This window comes from Anticarsia gemmatalis, chromosome 16 (assembly GCF_050436995.1).
Source record: "Anticarsia gemmatalis isolate Benzon Research Colony breed Stoneville strain chromosome 16, ilAntGemm2 primary, whole genome shotgun sequence".
Taxonomy (NCBI): domain Eukaryota; kingdom Metazoa; phylum Arthropoda; class Insecta; order Lepidoptera; family Erebidae; genus Anticarsia; species Anticarsia gemmatalis.
Window position 1 is genome coordinate 9,762,818 of NC_134760.1, and position 20,293 is coordinate 9,783,110.

Sequence of the window (20,293 nt, forward strand, 5' to 3'; positions counted from 1 at the left end):
TAATTTATCTTACCCCGGTTTCTGAGGTACCTACATTCAACGGTAGTTAATCTATTCAATAGCGTTAAAACTCATATAAAAAACGCTATTGAATAGATAAACTACCGTTAAATGTTCTCAGAAACCGGGGGTAAGTTAACTTTATATCATTTACTGCCTTTTGCATAAAAAGTAGTCGATAAATAGAAATAAGACGATGGTATTTATCGAGTACGATTCCCTTGTCGGCCACACTGATAACGTATCATAAGAAATTCTTAGTATTTTACGTAAATCTGGATGGTTAATAGTGGTTAAAGAAAAGCAATACCCATGCTCATTCAAAGTTAAAAGCTATTTCTTTCTTTCAGAACTTCCCGATACCTAAACTTTGTTAAGCTCATTTGGATAATTGGGCTAAACTAAGCCTTATTAATTTACCTAGGCATATTGATTGAAACACTTATTTAATGCTAACAAGATAAATATAATTTAAGTTATCACATAATATTTGTTAACAATTTCCATTTACTCCTACCATTACAAGAGGCCTTTATTTAATGAGATGTTTCAAGCTTAGTAGGAAACTAATTACTTATACTAATAACTACCTACTGATACAGAATTTTAATTAAAAGAACAGTAAAAATATATGGAAAAGTCCCATCACGCAAAAGTTCGGGAGCATAAAATTTCATTGATTTGGACTTGAAGCTTGAAGGTCACCTTGAGCTTTTATTGGCGCGAAAGCTCAAATAAGACGAGAATGACGCTACGTGCTGAAATTCGTTGGGTGCATGGCGCTTAGCACGTTCGTCTCTCCGTCCATATATAAAGTAAATAAAGCAGACGCGCCGGCATTACAGATCATTTCGCCATAATAAAACCACGTTGCGTTGTTCGGCCAGTCAGTACTTGATTTTCCAGACAGACGCGCGCGTAAACATTTTCCCGAGAATAGTGCGATTTTCGAACGAAACATTTTGTGAATGTGAATTAAAAATAATTCCATAGATGTTATAAAAAAATAAACAATACACAATAATGGATGTGCCAGCCAAAGGAAATGTTTTGGGGCGTAAGTGCTTAAGTTATTTATAAGTTAACTACTTTTTTTTTAAATTACTGACATAGCTGTAAATTATTTAATTATATTTAGAATTATGTACCTACCTATAGATAGGTAATAACAAATGGATACTACTTATTTATTTTCACTATTCGCTAAATTTAAGAAAATCAAAGTACTTAACTAAGCTATCTGCGTTTAGGTAACTCTATTTATGTATTTTACCTATCTTAGGACACAGTATCTATAAAATAAGTGTTAGCAAAATACTATTTATGATTAATTTGTAACGAGGTAAGTTTTTATATACCTACTTAGGTACAAGCTATTCTGTCAAATTAACTTAATAACAACTTTATCGCCGCGTATAAACTTTCATGGCACCGGTAAAAATAGGAGTGTCCTGTTTAGTTCTACTTTACCTTACCTTGAACTGAAACGGATGACCTCTAGAAAGCCAAGGACGAAGGAAAACCACAATGACATGACCTTATGAAGGTCACAGGACTTGCGTCCTAGAGTATAGTCATTATTAACCTACACTAATAAACAAGACGTGTATTGTTACTTGAATAATGCTCAATAATAATAACATTTGATAAAATCGCTTCGCGTGGAATCACGGATAATTAGATTGAAAAAAATATGGCACTTGTACTTACATAATATCTGTCTTATATTTAAGTAATTATTAACGTGTGTAATACCTACATAGTTTTCATTCTGCAAAATATTTTGGGAAATTTAACAAGAATTTTCGTAAGAGTGCAAGTACCTACCCAACCCGCACTTGGCCATGGTGGACTATGGCTCAGCTCCTCTTTAATTCTGAGTTAAATCCCTTGCACCGAATGGGACAATAATGAATTTAATTTAAAAAGTGATATATATTGCCTCTTGCAATGGATATCCAACACGTCAATAAATAAGGAAACAATGTCTCTTTACAAGGAACTAATTGTATGCTGTTGTTATTTATGATCCTTTATATTGATTAATTTGTTTAACTCATTAGTAGTTGTACTAATGTTGTTGTAGTACTTGGTCAGCGTGATCGACTCAAGGCCTATGTCCTCCTTTGTTCGGAAGAAGACACTTGCCCAGTAGTGACGCAGTCGGGGGCTAAGAAAAAAAAGCACTATTGATAAAAAAAACTCTATTGAAAAATAGAGAGTACGTAATTTGTATTTTTTTGTAAATAAGTATACAAAATAGCTCGGGGAAGTTTCACGGTGATATCTTACATTGTTATCGCGACTGCGTTTACGATAATACGAGTACAAAACATTAACATGCTCCATTTAAACGACATTAAACTTTTATCACAGTTTGTGTGAGTAGGTAGGAACTCCAAAAATGTCTATGAAAAAAATAAATTATAGGACCTACCCTTGAACCCTGAATATATAAACCTAAAAAAGTTTGTAGCCAAAGGGATCATAGTATGGGAAGAGGCGTGTTTTTATCTATGTATATAGAACCTATATATATGCCTATATAGTTAATCATTTAATATGAAGAGTATTAGCTTAATCGCATAAGGACAATTACTCACGACAGAAATGAGACAGTTAGGAAGAGACAAGCCAGGGAAGTAAGAAAAAAAATTGTGCGTTTCTTCTAGTAGGTACTGGTCATTAGCATATCAACACACAAAGATAATATTCTTAACGTCATTATGTCATTGTCATTAATGAAGAACTTCGTAAATAATAAATAAAATATAAATATTATGGATAAAGCTGGCCCTAGCTCTGGGGTAAACGATATAGAATTCGCAGAAAGCAAAAAAGGTACGCACACCTCACCTTTTATTTCATTCAGCTTTCATTTTTAGTCAATACTTTTGGTCTAGGAAGCTAGATCGATAAATAGTGGTAAAGTGAATTTGATATAAGTAAGTATGTACGTAGCACAAGTATATTTATTATTTAACAGAAGGTCGCTATGTAAGATTTACTGTCAAAGCTGTACAAGATACCGAAATAGACAGTTTTTCTAATGTAAGCACGTAATGTAAGTAAGGCGTAAGTACATACTAAGGTAGAATACATATAAGAACGTTAGGGAATTTGAGAAAACAAATTAATCTTCAGACTAACATTGCTAAACACAAGTTATTACCCATATTATCAAAACCTGGAATATACTGGATATAAATTCCAACCAGTAGGGTATTGTATTGAAGTATTCTCGGAGATGATACGCGCGTAAAATCTCATTGTCACGAAATAAGGATAAAACGGTAAAATTCCCAGTCCCAACACTTTTATAGACATTGACTCATTCATTACACATAACACTTATGATGTACATAATGTATGTACCTGATTATAATTGTATGTAGTTACAGTAGTACTTATTCATAGTAGTAGTGATTGCATGATTTAATTTTGATTGCATCATGAAGTTGTGAACGTCACTAGTATTTAACCGTCTTTAAAAAAAGGAGGTGTGTCTTAATTCGACACGAGTTTTACTATTTTTACATTACGTACTCATGTTGTATCGCTACTAATGCTACTATTTCAAGACACTGATCGTTTTTTTCTCGGGAATTGAACTTTTGGGAATTTACCTGTTTCCAGCTGCTATAGTTATATCATTGAGGCCTTGCAAAGGCATGGGATAGGACCTGACAAAGGAATACATTTTTGAATTGCAAAAAGGATCGGATCTAGGTGCTGAATAGCTGCTCTGTAACCAAAACCAAATGAACACCTAAACCTCAAACAATATACAATGCCGTAAGTGTGATAATAAAATGTCGAGTCGAGATTATATCAATACGAAGGAAAATGATTTGTTCCTCGTAATTTACACATTTTGCACTAAAATTATAATGTTTCGGTTGCCCACCAACTAACAGATTTTATTTAGTATGTAGGTACGTATTAATTATATTATTATTTATTTAATTATATATTCGACGCCTACACAGGCTATGCAGTAACAATTAAGTCTGTGACTCAGGTACTTATGTGTCGATTTCATAGCTATTACGATTGGTTCGGAATGTCAAAAGCTACTTCGAGGCCAAAATGCATACGTGACAAGAAGCGCATCGGTGACTGACCGACCGGCTTCTTTGGACGTCACTGAATACATAAACAGATGAAAATTATAATAGGCACCTATACTATTATGGATGTATGTATGTCTGGACCTCAATAATGTAGGGCCTACTATACTGGTTAGGTAAAATAGGTAATAATTTGAAATAAGGTCAGAAAACTAGAAAACATTTTGTGTTAAAATAAATAAGCATTTGATTTCGATATGGTTTTAACTCATTCCATCCAAATTAAATCCCTATCATATGGATTCGTGGTCCTTAAATATTTGTTTTTCCGATTGGGCCATGTTTATTTTCGTAAGAGGAAAGTTTATCACGCATTCTTGCACTGCGCTATCAGTACGATCATGATTCAATACAGACTACAGTAGATAGAGTGTCACTTTCATACACTAGCACCCACGCGAAGTATTTAATCACTAAATGGTTCCATGTTTACATTGCACTACTGACACTGATGTTATTGATTAAAGTATCTAATTAAATAGATTGAAAATTAAATTAAATGGATATGTTTCTATTTACCGCAGTACTTACATTGTCAAGGTAATTGTTGCTCTAACAACTACTAAAATGAAACATACTACATCACATGAGTAAAAAACAACATAAGACTGACTTATAATTACGAGCTTATCGCAGGTTATGCCGATTAACAAAAAATATAGAATTATAGAACCACTATAACAATGCCAGTATCTGGATTGAAATATTTAGTATCCAACATCACTTGTAAATTCACGAAAGCAATCAAGTTAGGGACATTGAGTCCAATTTTTTCATATTTTTGTAACCTTTTCAATTTACAAAGCACTAGTTAACTTAAGAAAAACAAATCCTAATAAAAAACCATTTGTTTTTTGTCAGGTTTCGTGCCAGCCCGCTACATCCTAGCCATCCTCGGCTCCATAGGCATGGCGATAGTGTACGGGCTGAAGGTGAACCTCTCGGTGGCCATGGTGGGCATGCTGAACCACACGGCTCTTGGCCGGCACCAGGAGAATACCAGCAAGCCGGCGGCACCTGAAGAGTGTATGCCTACTAATGGCAGCGCTGCTGTTGTGAGTATACCATATATAACAGCCTATAGAGTTTTCTACAGCCAGTTGTGCTCATCGATCGGTAAACGATCTGGGTTAAGCGACCCTTGGCGCTGTCATTCCATAGATATGTGACATATGTGGGCGTCTCCGTTTTTTGGAGGGCACGTAAAAGTTAGTCCCGGTCAGTCTTGTTGTCGATTAACATAACAGTCGTTACGCCACATAAAGGGATTTTTAATTCTTTCATCATTCGATAAGAAGAAGTATTTTTCACAATTCAATTATTTAAGTGATCTTGGATGATAGATTTTAGATTTGCAAAGCAGCTGTCTATATTATTATGCACCCCTTAAAAGTGACAGAACCGATTTTGACTTTACACGAAACATGCAGATATTTTAAGGTAGAAATAAACCTCGGGAAACCTGTATGTTAAGATGTATGGATGTGAATGAAGCAAGGAAAGTTCGTAAGGATCGTATCAAGTGGCGTTCGGTCTCTACTCTCTGCCCCTATGGGAAAAAGGCGTCATACTATTTTTGCATGTATTAAACCTCGGTGTATTTAAATAAACACATACATATTTACTCGCCTGCGATTATCTGATGACGATACTAACCCCCCGCGGTTTCTGAGGTACATTTAGAGGTAATTTATCTATTCAATAGCGTTAACTTATATAAAAAACGATATTGAATAGATAAACTACCGCTTAATGTACCTCAGAAACCGGGGGTCAATGTGGTTCAAATCTTAGGATCTGATAGATCTAAATATTTATTATGCGTTAGCTTAAGTTTTCACTTTAGCATCTGGCTGGCCGTGTAGGAGTTCGTTTATTATGTAGGCACGATCCAGAAAATCTGGTTCTCCAACCTTGTTTTCCTTTTGCGAGTTGCATTCGACCCAATTCTTAACAGAAGTGAGTTTGATCGTAAACTTTGATTTAATGAACGTTTTCATTTGTGATGTGAATGTGGTAGTAAATCATTGAGATGATATCGTCTCATTTGACCTTATTGCCGAGTGCTTTCTTGGACTTTATTGTTCCCGTTAATTATGTGGTGCATTGTACGAATTACATTACGGGGAAATGTCATGTTAATAGAGAGTTTGTATGCAAGTTTCACGGCTGGCGAAGGAGTTATTTTAGAACATCACCGACTCGAGGCTTTTGCAGCTTACCATGATCTCTTTGATACAGCTGGTTGAATTGGGGAATAAAATATCATAATAAAGATAAATCTTGCATGCCACTGCCAAGGCTCTATAAAACTTAACTTTACTTAAAGTCAAAGCATTAATGTATTCCAAAAAAGAAGATGAAAATAATTTTATTTAAGAATGGTCTGCTTACATACCTCATGAAACCTCATGAAATACTTCTGAAATTCAACTTTCTAAAATGTTACTCTTATATCTCTGTTTTCTATTTACGCAAAGGTGCATTGTTATGTTGCAAACCAATACATCAACAACAAAACGAGGTTCATATGAAAATAGTCGACCTTGAACGGTCATATCGCCAGATTAAACTCCTGGCTCAGTTCCAAACCGTCTGCATAATCCTGGAGGATTTTATTTATTATGAAATTAAACTTAACTTTAATGTTAGTTGAAGGAGGTGACACAGATATTAGTTCTGTGGAAATGTAAACACACACAGTACATACATATAACACATAATATAATATCACGACTGTTATAGCCAAGGGTGTAGGCAGAGGTGTATGAAATACATCCACGTTTGACCCGTTGACGATATTTAATATCGTCATTACGGATCACGGACTAATTAAGTCCCATGTTATTGGGAGCAAACCTATTACCATTTACCGGACACGCTACCAGACTCCGGGCTATTGCGAAAATATTTAAATATCAATTAGAAAAGGCATTTTTCCCAAAGATTAATCTACTTATATTCGATTTTACCGAACGGTTAGGCCGAATTATGCCGAATCGAATATGTGTGTAGGAGCCCTACTTACGAATTAGGGAGTAGGTGATAGTAGCCGGTCTCGCAATAATTGATCAGTTCAGCGTAGACACATTGATTTTATTTTTACTTTTGTTACAGAGCTTAGATGGTCCGTTCCTCTGGTCTTCGGATGTTCAAGGCATCGTTCTCAGCTGTTATTTCTGGGGATACTTCGTCTCTCAAATACCCGGTGCGTAAACTAAAGTTTTTGTGAGAATATGAATGTTGAAAATACTTACTTATCTAATAGAATCTATCCCAAAAAGCAATTAATATAGAAATAATCGTGGTGTGGTATTTAGATAATGTTTTATCAAAGAGTAAAAGCTTGCTCTTTACCAAAATAGGCATTTTGTAGTAACAGTGATAAGGATGATTGTCATATATTACTCATGTGGATAGATAAAGGACCACTGAGTTCGAATTCACAATACCATAGACCTTTAGTCTAAAGTCACTTCTATATGAATTAGCTTAGTTTAAGTTTTATAATTAATCAAGAAACGAATTTTCTACAGTAAAATAACCAGTTATTTGAAGAATCTACCTGAATTAGATTAATACTATTTATTTATTTACTCCTAATATTTATCTTGTTGCCTTTGCGCCGCTACCATTGCGTCGAGAGGTCATGGGTTCGATTCCCACACGGAACAATCCACATCTAATTGTTTCGGGTGTGATTGTACTATGTGCCGTTGTTTGTACGTTTGTTAAATTTTCCGCGACACAAGCGTAATTCTTAGTGTATTAAAAAAATCTTAACTAAACTAAATCAGAAGAAACTTTGTTTAAAATGTCCTCAATATCCAGGTGGACGTGTAGCCGAGCTGTTCTCAGCGAAATGGGTGATGTTCTTCAGCGTGACTATCAACGTGGTATGCACTCTGTTCACGCCAGTCATGGCAGAGGCACATTACGCAGCCGCCGTGGTGATGCGAGTCGGCGAAGGCATAGGTGGAGTAAGTACTTTTCTTTTTTTTTCGTCAGAATTAATTACTGCATGTCCCGCTCCAGGGAGGAGCGGGGGTCTGTCGGGCTCTCCCGCCGGCTAGAGGTTCCGTTCTTAAAACCTGACGGTGTCCCTTCAACAGTCACCATAAAATGGCCAGGACGCGATACCTCCAGTTTGATACTCCGCGTCCCAGCCGGTGACGGCCCGAGGAGTATGTACTTAAAATCAGCCTAGCCTTTCTTCCAACTATTTTGGAGTAGGCTTCCAGTCTCACCGGATGCAGCTGAGTACCAGTATGTTACATGGAGCGACTGCCTATCGGACCTCCACAATCCAGTTATCTGGTTTATGAACCGAGACCCTGTACGGAGGAGTAAATACATACCTATTTGATAACAAATAACAATTCTGCTTTGTTTTTTCGAACATGATTTGTAGCACATTGTTTTTTTTTAATGTCAGCGTGACGAATGTCGATGGAACGATAAATATTGAGTTAGTAACAGTTTCAAAAAGAAAAGTAAAAGGTCAGGTGATTAGTACTCGTAACCGGTGTTGATTAGTATTCGTAATCGTCCCAAGCTTTGGTCTTTGCCTACCGGCTACCTCTATGGGGAAAGGCGTGACATTATGTCTGACAGTATGTGAATCGAGTTTGGACAAACTACTGTTTTGTATGAAGATGTAGAGAAGTACATACCTATGGCATTTTAGAATACTGCGTAAATTAAATTTCAAGTGCTTATACCGCCGCAGGCACGTTGTCAAACACTTGCTTAAGAAAAACTGTAATCAGTAAACAACAATTGGCCCGTCTGGGGGAATCGAAGCCAACAAATCGAAATTAAGTTGCATTAGACTACTACAGGCGTGAATACTGAATCAAATGTTCTCATAATAATATATAGAGTATAGAGTCAATTTAAATTCATTGTATGGTTTTAAGAAAGTAGGTAATTGTTAATTAGACACACGCAAGTGTCGTATTGGGATCACAATATTGAGCTTCTTATTGACGTCAATTTCTGCAATTGCCTTTGGTGTTCAGTGTGTATACTCGAACGATTTTATTGCGCGGTGTATGCCATGAACTAATAATAATTTTAGACATGAAGCAAACGTTTAAAGTTTTATTGTCTTTTAAAGAACGATGTGGTTATCTATTTCTTTTTTACCCATTAATAGCCCTGCTAGGCAAGGTTCTCGTCTCAAGCGAGGGGAAGATTGGGCCTTGAGTCCACCAGACTGGCCATGTTGGGGACTCTGCATGCCCTTCAATAAAACGAGTTAAAATCTTTTAATCATGCAAGGTTTTCAGTATTATTTATTGTTCTACTGGTGAAGGAAAACGTCAGGTTCATTAGGATGTTTTCCTTCACTGTTAGGAGAATAAATAATTATTATAACTTATATTATTTACTTTTAATAATTTGAATGGATCATAAATCACAAATCAAGAACGGCTGATTAATTGTATGAAGAAAAAAAAAACTATTGTGTTCCTTTCAAGTTTTCATTTCAGTTCAATGTGATAGCCTTCCTAGTTCCTAAAGATACAGTTACTGGGCAGTTTCACCATAGAACTGAACATTTTTCATGGGAAAAGATTAATTAGCTAAAATAAAGAATTAATTGGCTAAAATATTGTGATTTAATTTGTATTGGTTTTTGACATTCCAAAATATTATAATAACAAATGTTGACAAAAGTATTATTTACACAGCTGTGTGATAAAAAAACGATGATGATTTGAAACCAATAAAAGCCAAGCCTATAAAAAGATTTATAAATGCTACTTTAAATAATATTTATAATTGTCTTGTGTTTATCCCACATTCAAAAACACAAGAAAGAGATTTGGCTAATGTTTTACGACCGGCCGCCCGACATCAACTCCTACTGTAAATGCTACTTTCAACAGGAAATTTACTATTAATATTTACATTTGCAGGGAGTGACTTTCCCCGCGATGCACGTGCTGCTGTCGAAATGGGCGCCACCAGCAGAGCGCAGTGTCATGTCTGCGTTGGTGTACGCGGGCACTTCTCTCGGGACCGTCATCTCCATGTTGATGGCTGGAGTACTTACTGCTAATATTGGTAAGAAATATTCACTGAGTATAATATTATGCTTAACATGTATGTGAATGAGGCAGGGGAAGAAATTGTACTTCTGGATCTCGACTATACTATCTACTAATCTCTACTCGATCGGAATCATGGAGGCAATGCAAAAGCATGAAAAGACACGAATTGCTTGACCTACGGATCGTTTACCGACCGGTGAGCGCAACTGGTAAACGCCTTAAACAGACCAAAGACATTATGTTTCATGTATAGGTATTTTAAAGGTTGGGAGAGCGTGTTCTACGTGATGGGTGGACTATCTGCTATCTGGTGTGTGCTGTGGACGGTGCTGATACAGGACTCCCCGCAGCAGCAGCCGTTCATGAGCATAGAAGAGAGGACCATGATCATCACCTCGCTCGGCGGGAAGGCTGGAGACAGTGCTGGACATAAGGTACGCCATGTCATGTAAAAAGGGAAGACACAAAAAGTAAAGACTTTAACATGCATGAATTTCGCATACTACCGCGAACATTTTACAGTTACTTTACTTTTATTTATGCGTCTGTGTTTCAGTTGTAATGAATGTGACTGATTCGCAGAGTTTTAAATCCCGCTCGGGTAAGGCCAAGTCTTTCTTACGCCCGACCATCGCGCATCGGTCTTAAGTTCAAATTCAAAATATCCTTTATTTCGTAAACTTCGTGACATTGAAATAATCATATAATTTTTTGGTCGTTTCGCAAAAGCTTCTGAGAAGAAATGGCAAGAAACATAAAGCTTGCTGGTCCGATCGGGTTATGGGCGTATACCTGTGTGATTCATTTTAAACTGACTAAATTACCAGGGAAGAGCTAAATTTTCCACTGAGTTGAAGAACGTCTTAAGTCAGATAACTCAGATGTCGTTTTCGTTTACAGAAAATGCCAGTACCGTGGGGTGCGGTGCTCAAGTCGCCGGCGTTCCTCGCGATCCTCGTGGCTCACACGTGCAGCAACTGGGGCTGGTATATGCTACTCATAGAACTGCCCTTCTACATGAAGCAGGTCCTCAAGTTCAACATGACTGAGGTCAGTGGGACAAGGTTTTTCATACTAGTGTACATAATAAGTCGATTCACCCTTAAACGAATTTGATATTATGAGTTTATCTTTTACGTATTTTTTCCAATTTCATGGCCATTATTGCAAAATCTGGATCTTTTTTAGGTTTTGTCAAAATAAAATTGTAAGCTAATTGATGAATGTATTGCGGTCATGTATGGATGTGAATGGGGCAAGGGAAAATTGTAACCTAAGGATCGTTATAAATGTCTATCTTTGGTCTCTGCCTATGGCAAAAAGGCGTGATACTCAATAATTACAGCGTAATCAATGATAACTTAAAGCTCTGCTTCCGAACTTTCCCTTCTATTAAATAGATAGTAAAATGTAATATTCTTTCAGAACGCGGTCACGACGGCGTTACCCTTCCTGACGCTGTGGTTCTTCAGCATAGGTCTGAGTAGGACCTTAGACTGGTTGCGCGGGAAGTCTCTCATCACAACCACCCATGCCAGGAAAATTGGCACATTGTTCGGTAAGAAACATGGACTCACATTAATATTGCTGGCAAAATTATTTTCATTAGCCACCTCACGCTGTTAAACATGTCGTATTGCAGTGATATTCTTTAATGTTAAAATACTTTGTATCCATTTTACGCTGAAGAGCTCATAAAAAAATATGTAAGACTATTATTGATAGCTTTCAAAGAGAAAATGGAAACAGTAATACCATTTTGCATACCTAAGCCAAAGTTTCCATTAGTTAATCTAAACTTTGGAGTCAATCTTAGCCTATTCAATTTTTTTTATTCATTGTGTAATTGTAAATATGATTTTTGATTGTTAGTATATAATATGAGGTCTTTTGTATAAATAAATGATCTTCAACCTCATATAAAACCTTCTTCTTTAATCTCATACATTTTTCCCCTCCAGCATCAGTAGTCCCGGCATTGTGTCTCCTATCACTGTGTTACATCGGGTGTAACCGCGCGGCGGCCGTGGCTCTCATGGCGCTCGGCGTCACATGCATCGGCGGCATGTTCTGCGGGTTCCTCTCCAACCATATCGATATCGCTCCTAACTTTGCTGGTGAGTTGTTTACAATATATCTACGGACACTAGGCGTTGCTGTAACAGCACAGACGCGAGGAAATAAGGCATGTCTATTGTCGTGCAAGATGTCAAAATTGGGTGGAAATAAAAATCTTTGACTATCTTGTTGCCACGCATGTCACATGGAGTCACAGAATAACTAACACAAGAGGAAGGGACATGTGGGCGTGGCGCGCGGGCCATAAGTGACTATGATTAGCTAGACCTACCCTAGTACTACCTAAGAAATGACACAAAAAGCACGCAGATGGAATTCCGACATAATGCACAAAGTAAATCATTGACTGAATTGGGCTACAGCGATCTTCAATAAAAAAGCATGACATGCCCTTTCCTCTTGTGTTTGTTCTTCCGCAGAGTCACTTGATACAAAATCGGTCGCATTTTACGACTGCTGATATTTAGTGTGTCCATCTACACTAATATTATAAGGCTGAAGAGTTTATTTGTTGGAACGCGCTAATCTCAGGAACTACTTGTCCGATTTGAAGAAATATTTCAGTATTAGATAGCCCATTTATCGAGGAAGGTTATAGGCTATATAGCATCACGCTACGTCCAATAGGAACAGAGTATCAGAAATTTTTTTCCAAAAACTGGGAAAATTTTGACCCATTCTCTGATGTGACGCAAGCAAAGTAGTAAGAACGCTAGTCTGTTAATATAGGTCATTACAAAGGTCTAGAACTAACCGCATTAGTAACCACAATATAAATACATTATCCTTGTATGTCCTTGCCCTTTAACTATCGTTTTGAATACCTATTTAATTGTTATTATTATTTTTCAGGTACACTCGTAGCTCTAACAAACACAGTGGCTACTATACCAGGCATCGTGGTTCCTATCTTCGTTGGCAAGTTAACACATGACAATGTAAGTAAATAAAAAGTAAAAAGGAAGTCCAAAACTCTTTTGCACAATTTACTAATATTTTTAATAATATTTACAAGTGAGACATCAGGAAATTGGCGCAGCGGTTAACGTGGTCACCCCACCGCAATAACCGTTGAGCCGCGTGTGGTGGCTTCAAATCCCACACGAAAAAAAACCTGACAAATATTTGTGTGATGAGCACGAGTATCTGATTTATATAAGTATGTGTTTAGAAGTTTATATCAGTTATATGGTTACCACAGTACAAGCTCTGGTTAGTTTGGAATCAGGCGACCGCGTGTCCAATGTCCAATGACATTTTTTTTAACTCGCTGCGACATATTTTACTTGCCTTATCAAAAAAGTATCCACTTAAATAATTTGTGATTAAATGTTTTTTAATAAAATCATTTTTATTATTTTTCCAGCAAACAATATCAGCATGGCGTATAATATTCTTCGTGACGATAGGGCTGTACATCGTGGAGATAATCGTGTACACACTGTTCGGTTCCGGCGAGGAGCAACCCTGGAACAGAGTCGCCGATCAAAAGGAAGAGAATGAGGGACAACCCTTGAAAGAGATTGAGAAGACTAACGTTTAAATAATAAGAATAATAATATGTCATCTGTTTTAGGCCTGTTTACCTTACAAAAGATTCTACCGCTAACAAGCGGCCGCGGGGGTTAACAAGCGGCGGAAGTAATTTAATAAATGTCAATTTTTCGTTTGTCTCTACAAATATTTCGCGGGTTACTTATATAAAATATGCGATTACAATTTTTTGTCGTAATCGTGTAAAGCGGTTTTAAGTTCTTGTGAAATCAAGTGAAATAAATCGCTAACCCAGGTTTCTGAGTACTTTTAACGGTAGTTTATCTATTCAATTGTGCTTAAACTTATATAAAAAACGCTATTGAATAGATAAAGTACCGCTAAATGTAGCTCAGAAACTGGGGTGAGAGTGCTTAGCGCTGAGTAAATTTTTTGCTGCCATTGATAGACTGCTATCATGTAAATAGGTAGGCATTTTGTATAGAAAAGGTATTTGACAAAGTTTATAAATGGATTTCAACTTTTTAAATGTGTAGGTAATTATTCAGAATTCTTATTAATTATGCTTTAAATGTCTAAGATTAGTAATTTATTATTGAATAAAATATCGTTGTTTGTTTTAAATCTAACATACATTTGATAAATGTATTAAAGTCATTTGACTGCAAATGTATTTTTATATATAAGTAGACGTATTTATTATTTATTGTATAGTACTTAATATTAAAAATAATATTACCAAAAACTGTTATTGACAATCGAATTTATAATGTAACCAAATTATTTCTCGTCTCTAGAATTTTACAACATTTTTAATACAAATAAAATGTTATAATATAGTCATATTCTCCGATGCTCCAAGTCTTAAACTTCATCATCATTAGCGTAGCCTTTCTTCCAACTATGGCGATGTCTCCACGAGCGAGAGAATCGCGGCGATATAATTCCAGAATTCAACGAGCTAATGCTCTAAGTAAATATCCTATAGACTGAAGGATTAAGAAAATATTTGGTTTTGAATAAATATATCAGAATAGTCGGTTTCGCCAAACTTAATCTAAAAGTGTCGTTTTAATAAGCTTTTCTAATGGTTTAGTTTAATACAAGTGGAGAAATCACAGCCTTACAAGTATATTTTGGCTACGGCCCGTTAAGTATTGGATAGTCTATCCGAAAGGGTGAAACCGGCAGTTAACTAAATATATTAGAAATACTTTAAGCTTTGTATGTCAATTTTACTCTAATAGTAATCAATTTGCTTACCAAAGACAATCTTGTACTTACTGATATTATTACGATATACTTAAATAAATATAATATGAATATTTCTTAAAAGTTTTATTTCAATAATATTTACAATATTTACAAATTCATTTGGTAATAGATTGACCTACATGTCGGCCATTGCAAGTATTCGGGTATTATTTCTTTGTGGCAACACTTTTAACCCGTGACTGTCCCACTACTGGGCAAAGGTCTCCCTTTGAACCAGGAAAGGGTTAGTTCTTGAGTCCACCACGCTGACCAAGTGCGGATGGTGGACGTTGCATGCCCTCAAAAAATGTGTTAATTAACTTTAAGGTATGCAATCCGCGAAATAGCACATACTTCTTCTATCTAACTCGCACAAGTTTGCAAATGTATGAAGGTCCAAAATTGGCGTCGATAGATGGCGTTACTAGTTGTCCGTATTTAGGTGCAGCTGTACCTGTGCCCAGTACAAGTGTACTGCTTAGTCCCGCCATTGATGACGTCATGTCTCTGGAAAATGAATAATTAATGACGATTTTGATATTCGTAAGGCTTGCTTCACACATATTCGATTCGGCAATATTTATCGAACAACCGACTCGAAACTTGTTCGGCTTGTGTCGATTGGGTGCATCTAGATATATTCGGTTTTGCCGCCCGCCTAGGCCGAATAATGCCGAACTGATATACAGTTGTCGATGTGTAGCAAGCCTAACACAGAGGAGGAATGCCCCCAACTAGATCTCCGGGGTGAGATTTGAACCCACTGCACGCAGAGCTACAGTTACTGCGCCGCGTGTGTACGTTAACCACAATTTTTTAAAAAGGGATGCTATAAGTATGAGAAAGCATCTATCTATCTAACTAATTATTAAACTTACTTATCTAAGTATTAAACAGCCCGTTTCCACCCACTGTTGAGTATAGGCCTCCCTTTCAGTACGCAAAAGCATCAATAATTGTTTAACTCACTTGACAGTAGTAACAATGGAGTGTTGTTCGAAGGCGTGCTTGAGCGCCATGTGGACAACGCCGTCGTTTTGTACCGGACTGAGCGAACACGTCGAGTACACCACCGTGCCGCCCACTTTGACGAGTTTCAACGCGTTACTGTGAATACATAACATGGTCTATTTGTTTACCTATTTCAAAGTAAATGTATGACATAATCAAGAAGGGTTGTAGAACAGTTATATTGTCTACAAAGTGCCGTATGCCTTAAAATAAATAGTTTATTTATTATTTTCATCATTTTTCAAAGTTTGCTAAAACTTGCTATGCATACAAATAGATAAACAAAAGGAATGAAAATAATTTAACCCGTTTCTATTCTACTACTAGATAAGTGTCTCCTCCAGAGCACCACGCTGACCAAGTGCTGTTGCGACTTTGCATTCTGTCAAGAACTTTTATATAGGCATACACGGCATTGTCCTCCACTGTTAAAACAAATGATAGCCTACGTATTATAATTTGTGAACGTATCGATTTCAAAGTATATCTTAATTTTAATATACAATATAATATAACTAAAGATGATTAAATTAATTAACTCACACCAACAACTGTGACTGCATCTCCGGTATCCTGAGCCTCTCTTTTATTCTGTCTGGTCTGAATATGTTGTTCTCATCCTCGTTCATTGAATGTCTGTCCGTCGTGCACGGGACATCTACTAGAACCTAGAAAATATAACATTAATTTGCTTAATAAGTGATTATTTTATATGCAAAGACATCAGCACTGTATTGAGAATGCCCTACGGTTTCAATACAAGGTCTTATAAGCAAGGATGATCACTTATGCATCAATGTTTTGATCATCAAACAAATATCGTTGATAACAGTCTATGAGATAAGGCCCATAAGATTCGGCGCAGAATCTTTTTTGCACGTGTAACAATTTTTAGAAAACTTATATGTTTTGATGCATAGATATTTTGTTTTAGCCGTTAAGTTTTAGATAACATCTATGTGTCGATAAATTGACGTTCCTTATTCTGAAGGTTTACACGGGAATTTTTGATGTTTTTCTAAAGTTATATGTTATGTAATGGTACCTTATCAAATCCTTGGTCATCCACATAGAAGCGTCCGTCGACTCGCTTGAACAGAACACGTTCGCGCCATTTGTTACTTGTCTCATAATCAAACAGGTATTCACGGAACATCCTTTGAGTCCTAAAAACAACAATACACATATTATTTAAGTGTAAGTGTTAAAATTATGATATCAAAATCAAATCACACTATAAAACCTTTTAAACTACGGGTTTAACTTTTTTGTAACTACATTACTACAAGTTACATGTAGCCAGTTTCACCATTACTGGTTGCAGTATGAGTGAACTTTGTCCATGAAATGTTTCATACACTTACTGTCATTTTGACTATCATATATGGCATCAGGCAGTTATCCTTATGCCGAGAAAGTGATCATTAAATCTTTAAGTGAAAAATAAACTTATATTTTGTGAAAAATATTAGATGAATTTTTATACTTTGTAAAAAATATATTGTTTTCTCACCTATTAGACCTAGATATAGAGATATCATTGCATATAATAACATCGGGGAGTAAAGTCTGGAGCATGACGAGTGATTTGCCGCCGGGAGCTGAGCACAGGTCTAACACTCTGTCTCCCGCTGACAGGTTTAATGCCAGCACGGATAACACGCTGCCACAGTCCATTGGGTAGTAGTTGAACACACCTGAGAAGTAAAATGTATTACGCACATACATAAAATCACGCCTTCTTACCATAGGGACAGGAATAGACCAGAGATGGCGTATTTGAAACAATCCTTACCCACTTTTTTATTATGACGTTTGTAATAGAAAGAGAAAAGTTGATTTTCTATACCAAAAGACTTAGTACTTCTTTAAAAGTTTTAAATTTTTCTAATGAGGTGACACTATTGTTAACTGTGATGACCACTTGGTACACCTTCGTGCATAAAATGCAACTTACCCGAAAGAAAGAAAACTTCTGTTTAATCCTAGAGGCATAGTAAATATAAATGAGTGTTTGTATTATTCAAGTTTTCTTGTCAGGTACCTTACCTGTTTGTGATCTCTTAGGTTCAGGGAAGGTTGTTGACTCACTCTCCATTTCATAAGTGTACACTTTCAAATGTTCTGGGTAGTTCAGTTCTGTTTCAGGTTCTATCAATAATGGGAAGTCTTTGTCCTCTGAAAGTTTAAATAATTTATTTAATATTGTATAATTAACTAATCAACAGCTCCATTTGGAAAAAGGAGTACTTTTCATGTGTTTATTTATTTACTTATTCTGGGTATTATATCTCAGAGTTTAGAATAGCTTGGCAAAGGCTACAATTCCTTTAATAAAATAAAGCACATACTGTAACACTTGCTAAGCTTATTACAGCATGTCAATCAATCCCTTATAACTACTAAATGTAACACTAATTGTCTTGATGAACTAAATGATAATAAATATTGGAAAATAATAAAACACACTATAAAATTTGAAAAAGGAGGTAATACTCACTAGAATAATAAGAGTAATGTAGAGACTCAGGCACCCAATCCTCCATGCCCTTAAGTTTGGTAGCAGGCAGGAACTGGTAGAGGGCTTCATTAGTCATTCCTAGTGAGGGGTCAATGATCCTTGATGAGTCTATCTCTGCTTCCGCCATTGATTGTTCTAGTGTCCTAGTGGGTTGGTTCTTTCTGAAAAAATAAGGAAATTTGTAAAATAAATAAACATTTTTTTTAATTTGTTGGTTCAATAATAATTATTTATCTTGTTTAGTACCAGTATTCTAATCTAAGGAAATCTCATTGAATTATATTTATTATCTCTATTTTGCAACACATTCTTTAGAAATAAGATCTTTATTGTCTATTAGTGTAGTGTAGTTAAGTGTTTAACAAAGACGGTCTCTATTATATAAAGTTACACTTGGTGCTTTGCTTAGGCAATATATGTATTGACATTAATTACCACATTTCTTTAAAGTCCCTTAAAGTTCTTCTCTATGAGATAATTTAGAACTTTTCGATTCTGACCGGTTAAGCTTTAACAATGTAACAAATCATCAGATCAAACAAATTTTACATTGAATGAAGCAAAGGAAATTTGTTAGGATCATAGCAATTGGTGTTATCTAGTCTTTCCTTATGAAAATTTCCCTTTGGAATAAGGCCTGATTTAATGTTTGTGTGTGTCTATACTGTCTATGAAATCTACTATGGTAGTATTTACTTACAGTTTCTCCTTATTCTTAATATGTTCAGTCCTGCTCTCTTCCTCATGCATATCTAATCTTTCAGGTATATTGTCACTCTGTGGGTAAATATCTGATATTTCACTAGTATGCTGCTGTGACATGAACTCTCTGATCTTCTCTGAATTCTCCTCTATGGTTGTAGGCTTCTCTACAATTCTTTCAGGGTTGTATTGTTTGTGAAACTCTTGCTGTATTGATATCAGTTTTTTTAGGCAGTGTGCACCTGTAATTAGAAATGTAGAAAAGTTATTTAATGTTAAATACCCCAATTTTAGTAAAAATTATTAAGAAGTCTTATTTTTTTGGAAGGAAATAACCTTGTTGTTTAGCTTCATGGCGATCCTGGCTTCATACCTAATTCCGCCAATAATACTAATGCTTCTATTTAGCCAAATAATACTACTTGAAATACATTTAATTCCAACACTATTTGGGTTGTTTTAGGCTAGTAAACAAAAATATTGATTTTTGATTATGATGATTATGATGCATAAGCTTTTTCTATCAGCTTGTACTTTCCTCATGCTATATGGGTTTTTCACAGTATGTTTTTATTCTATACTTAACCAAATAAACAAAGAATAGTATATTATATACCTCTACTACTAAGATATTCTTCAGTCTCTTCTGCATCGCCATAGTTGTTCACAATAGCTACATACTTTGAACGTCTTTGCAAAGCCTCGCGCATAGGTATCCATTTGTCACCAAACACTGACCCGTAAAACTCATTGAAATGGTCTAGTGCCTTGTATTTGGGACTCGTTTTCTTCTTTAATTTAGCCTGAAAATAACAATAAGTTAATAAAATTTTATCAACAATCTAGCAACTTGTATTTATTGAGTATTTACCCAGTGCGTCTTGGATTTGCATCGAGCCTGCAGTAGTAAATATGTTGATATTGTAGTACTTCGGTAGACATTCGAAATGTTTAACATTTTTAGTTATAATAAAGTTGTTTTTGTTGAATAATACTCATTTGGTATTTGAGGTTAGTTTTACTGCCATATGATATTGACGTTT

The 20,293-nt window shown here is 35.8% G+C and overlaps 2 protein-coding genes across 2 annotated transcripts; one reads left to right on the plus strand and one right to left on the minus strand.

Moving 5' to 3' along the window:
• Nucleotides 1-854: 854 nt before the first annotated feature.
• On the plus strand, nucleotides 855-15,085 carry LOC142979440 (sialin-like). The gene is made up of 11 exons (XM_076124343.1): nucleotides 855-1,057; nucleotides 4,992-5,185; nucleotides 7,248-7,338; nucleotides 7,962-8,110; nucleotides 10,055-10,202; nucleotides 10,454-10,623; nucleotides 11,090-11,239; nucleotides 11,615-11,747; nucleotides 12,151-12,306; nucleotides 13,121-13,206; nucleotides 13,635-15,085. The coding sequence occupies exons 1-11, from the start codon at nucleotides 1,024-1,026 to the stop codon at nucleotides 13,809-13,811; spliced, it is 1,488 nt and encodes a 495-aa protein (XP_075980458.1). The 5' UTR covers nucleotides 855-1,023; the 3' UTR covers nucleotides 13,812-15,085.
• Nucleotides 15,086-20,291, minus strand: l(2)10685 (5-methylcytosine rRNA methyltransferase l(2)10685). The gene is made up of 10 exons (XM_076124342.1): nucleotides 20,122-20,291; nucleotides 19,867-20,053; nucleotides 19,249-19,492; nucleotides 18,528-18,709; nucleotides 18,077-18,205; nucleotides 17,541-17,724; nucleotides 17,073-17,193; nucleotides 16,571-16,695; nucleotides 15,986-16,123; nucleotides 15,086-15,523 (listed from the first exon to the last, which is right to left on the minus strand). Exons 1-10 carry the CDS (start codon nucleotides 20,206-20,208, stop codon nucleotides 15,376-15,378), a joined length of 1,545 nt encoding a protein of 514 aa, XP_075980457.1. The 5' UTR covers nucleotides 20,209-20,291; the 3' UTR covers nucleotides 15,086-15,375.
• Between the last annotated feature and the right edge of the window lie 2 nt (nucleotides 20,292-20,293).

Coding starts and splice junctions, on each gene's coding strand:
- LOC142979440 (XM_076124343.1), top strand. CDS start 1,024: ATGGATGTGCCAGCCAAAGGAAATGTTTTGGGGC. Junction 10,203..10,453: donor AGTACTTACTGCTAATATTG/GTAAGAAATATT, acceptor GGTATTTTAAAG/GTTGGGAGAGCGTGTTCTAC. Junction 11,240..11,614: donor TCAAGTTCAACATGACTGAG/GTCAGTGGGACA, acceptor ATATTCTTTCAG/AACGCGGTCACGACGGCGTT.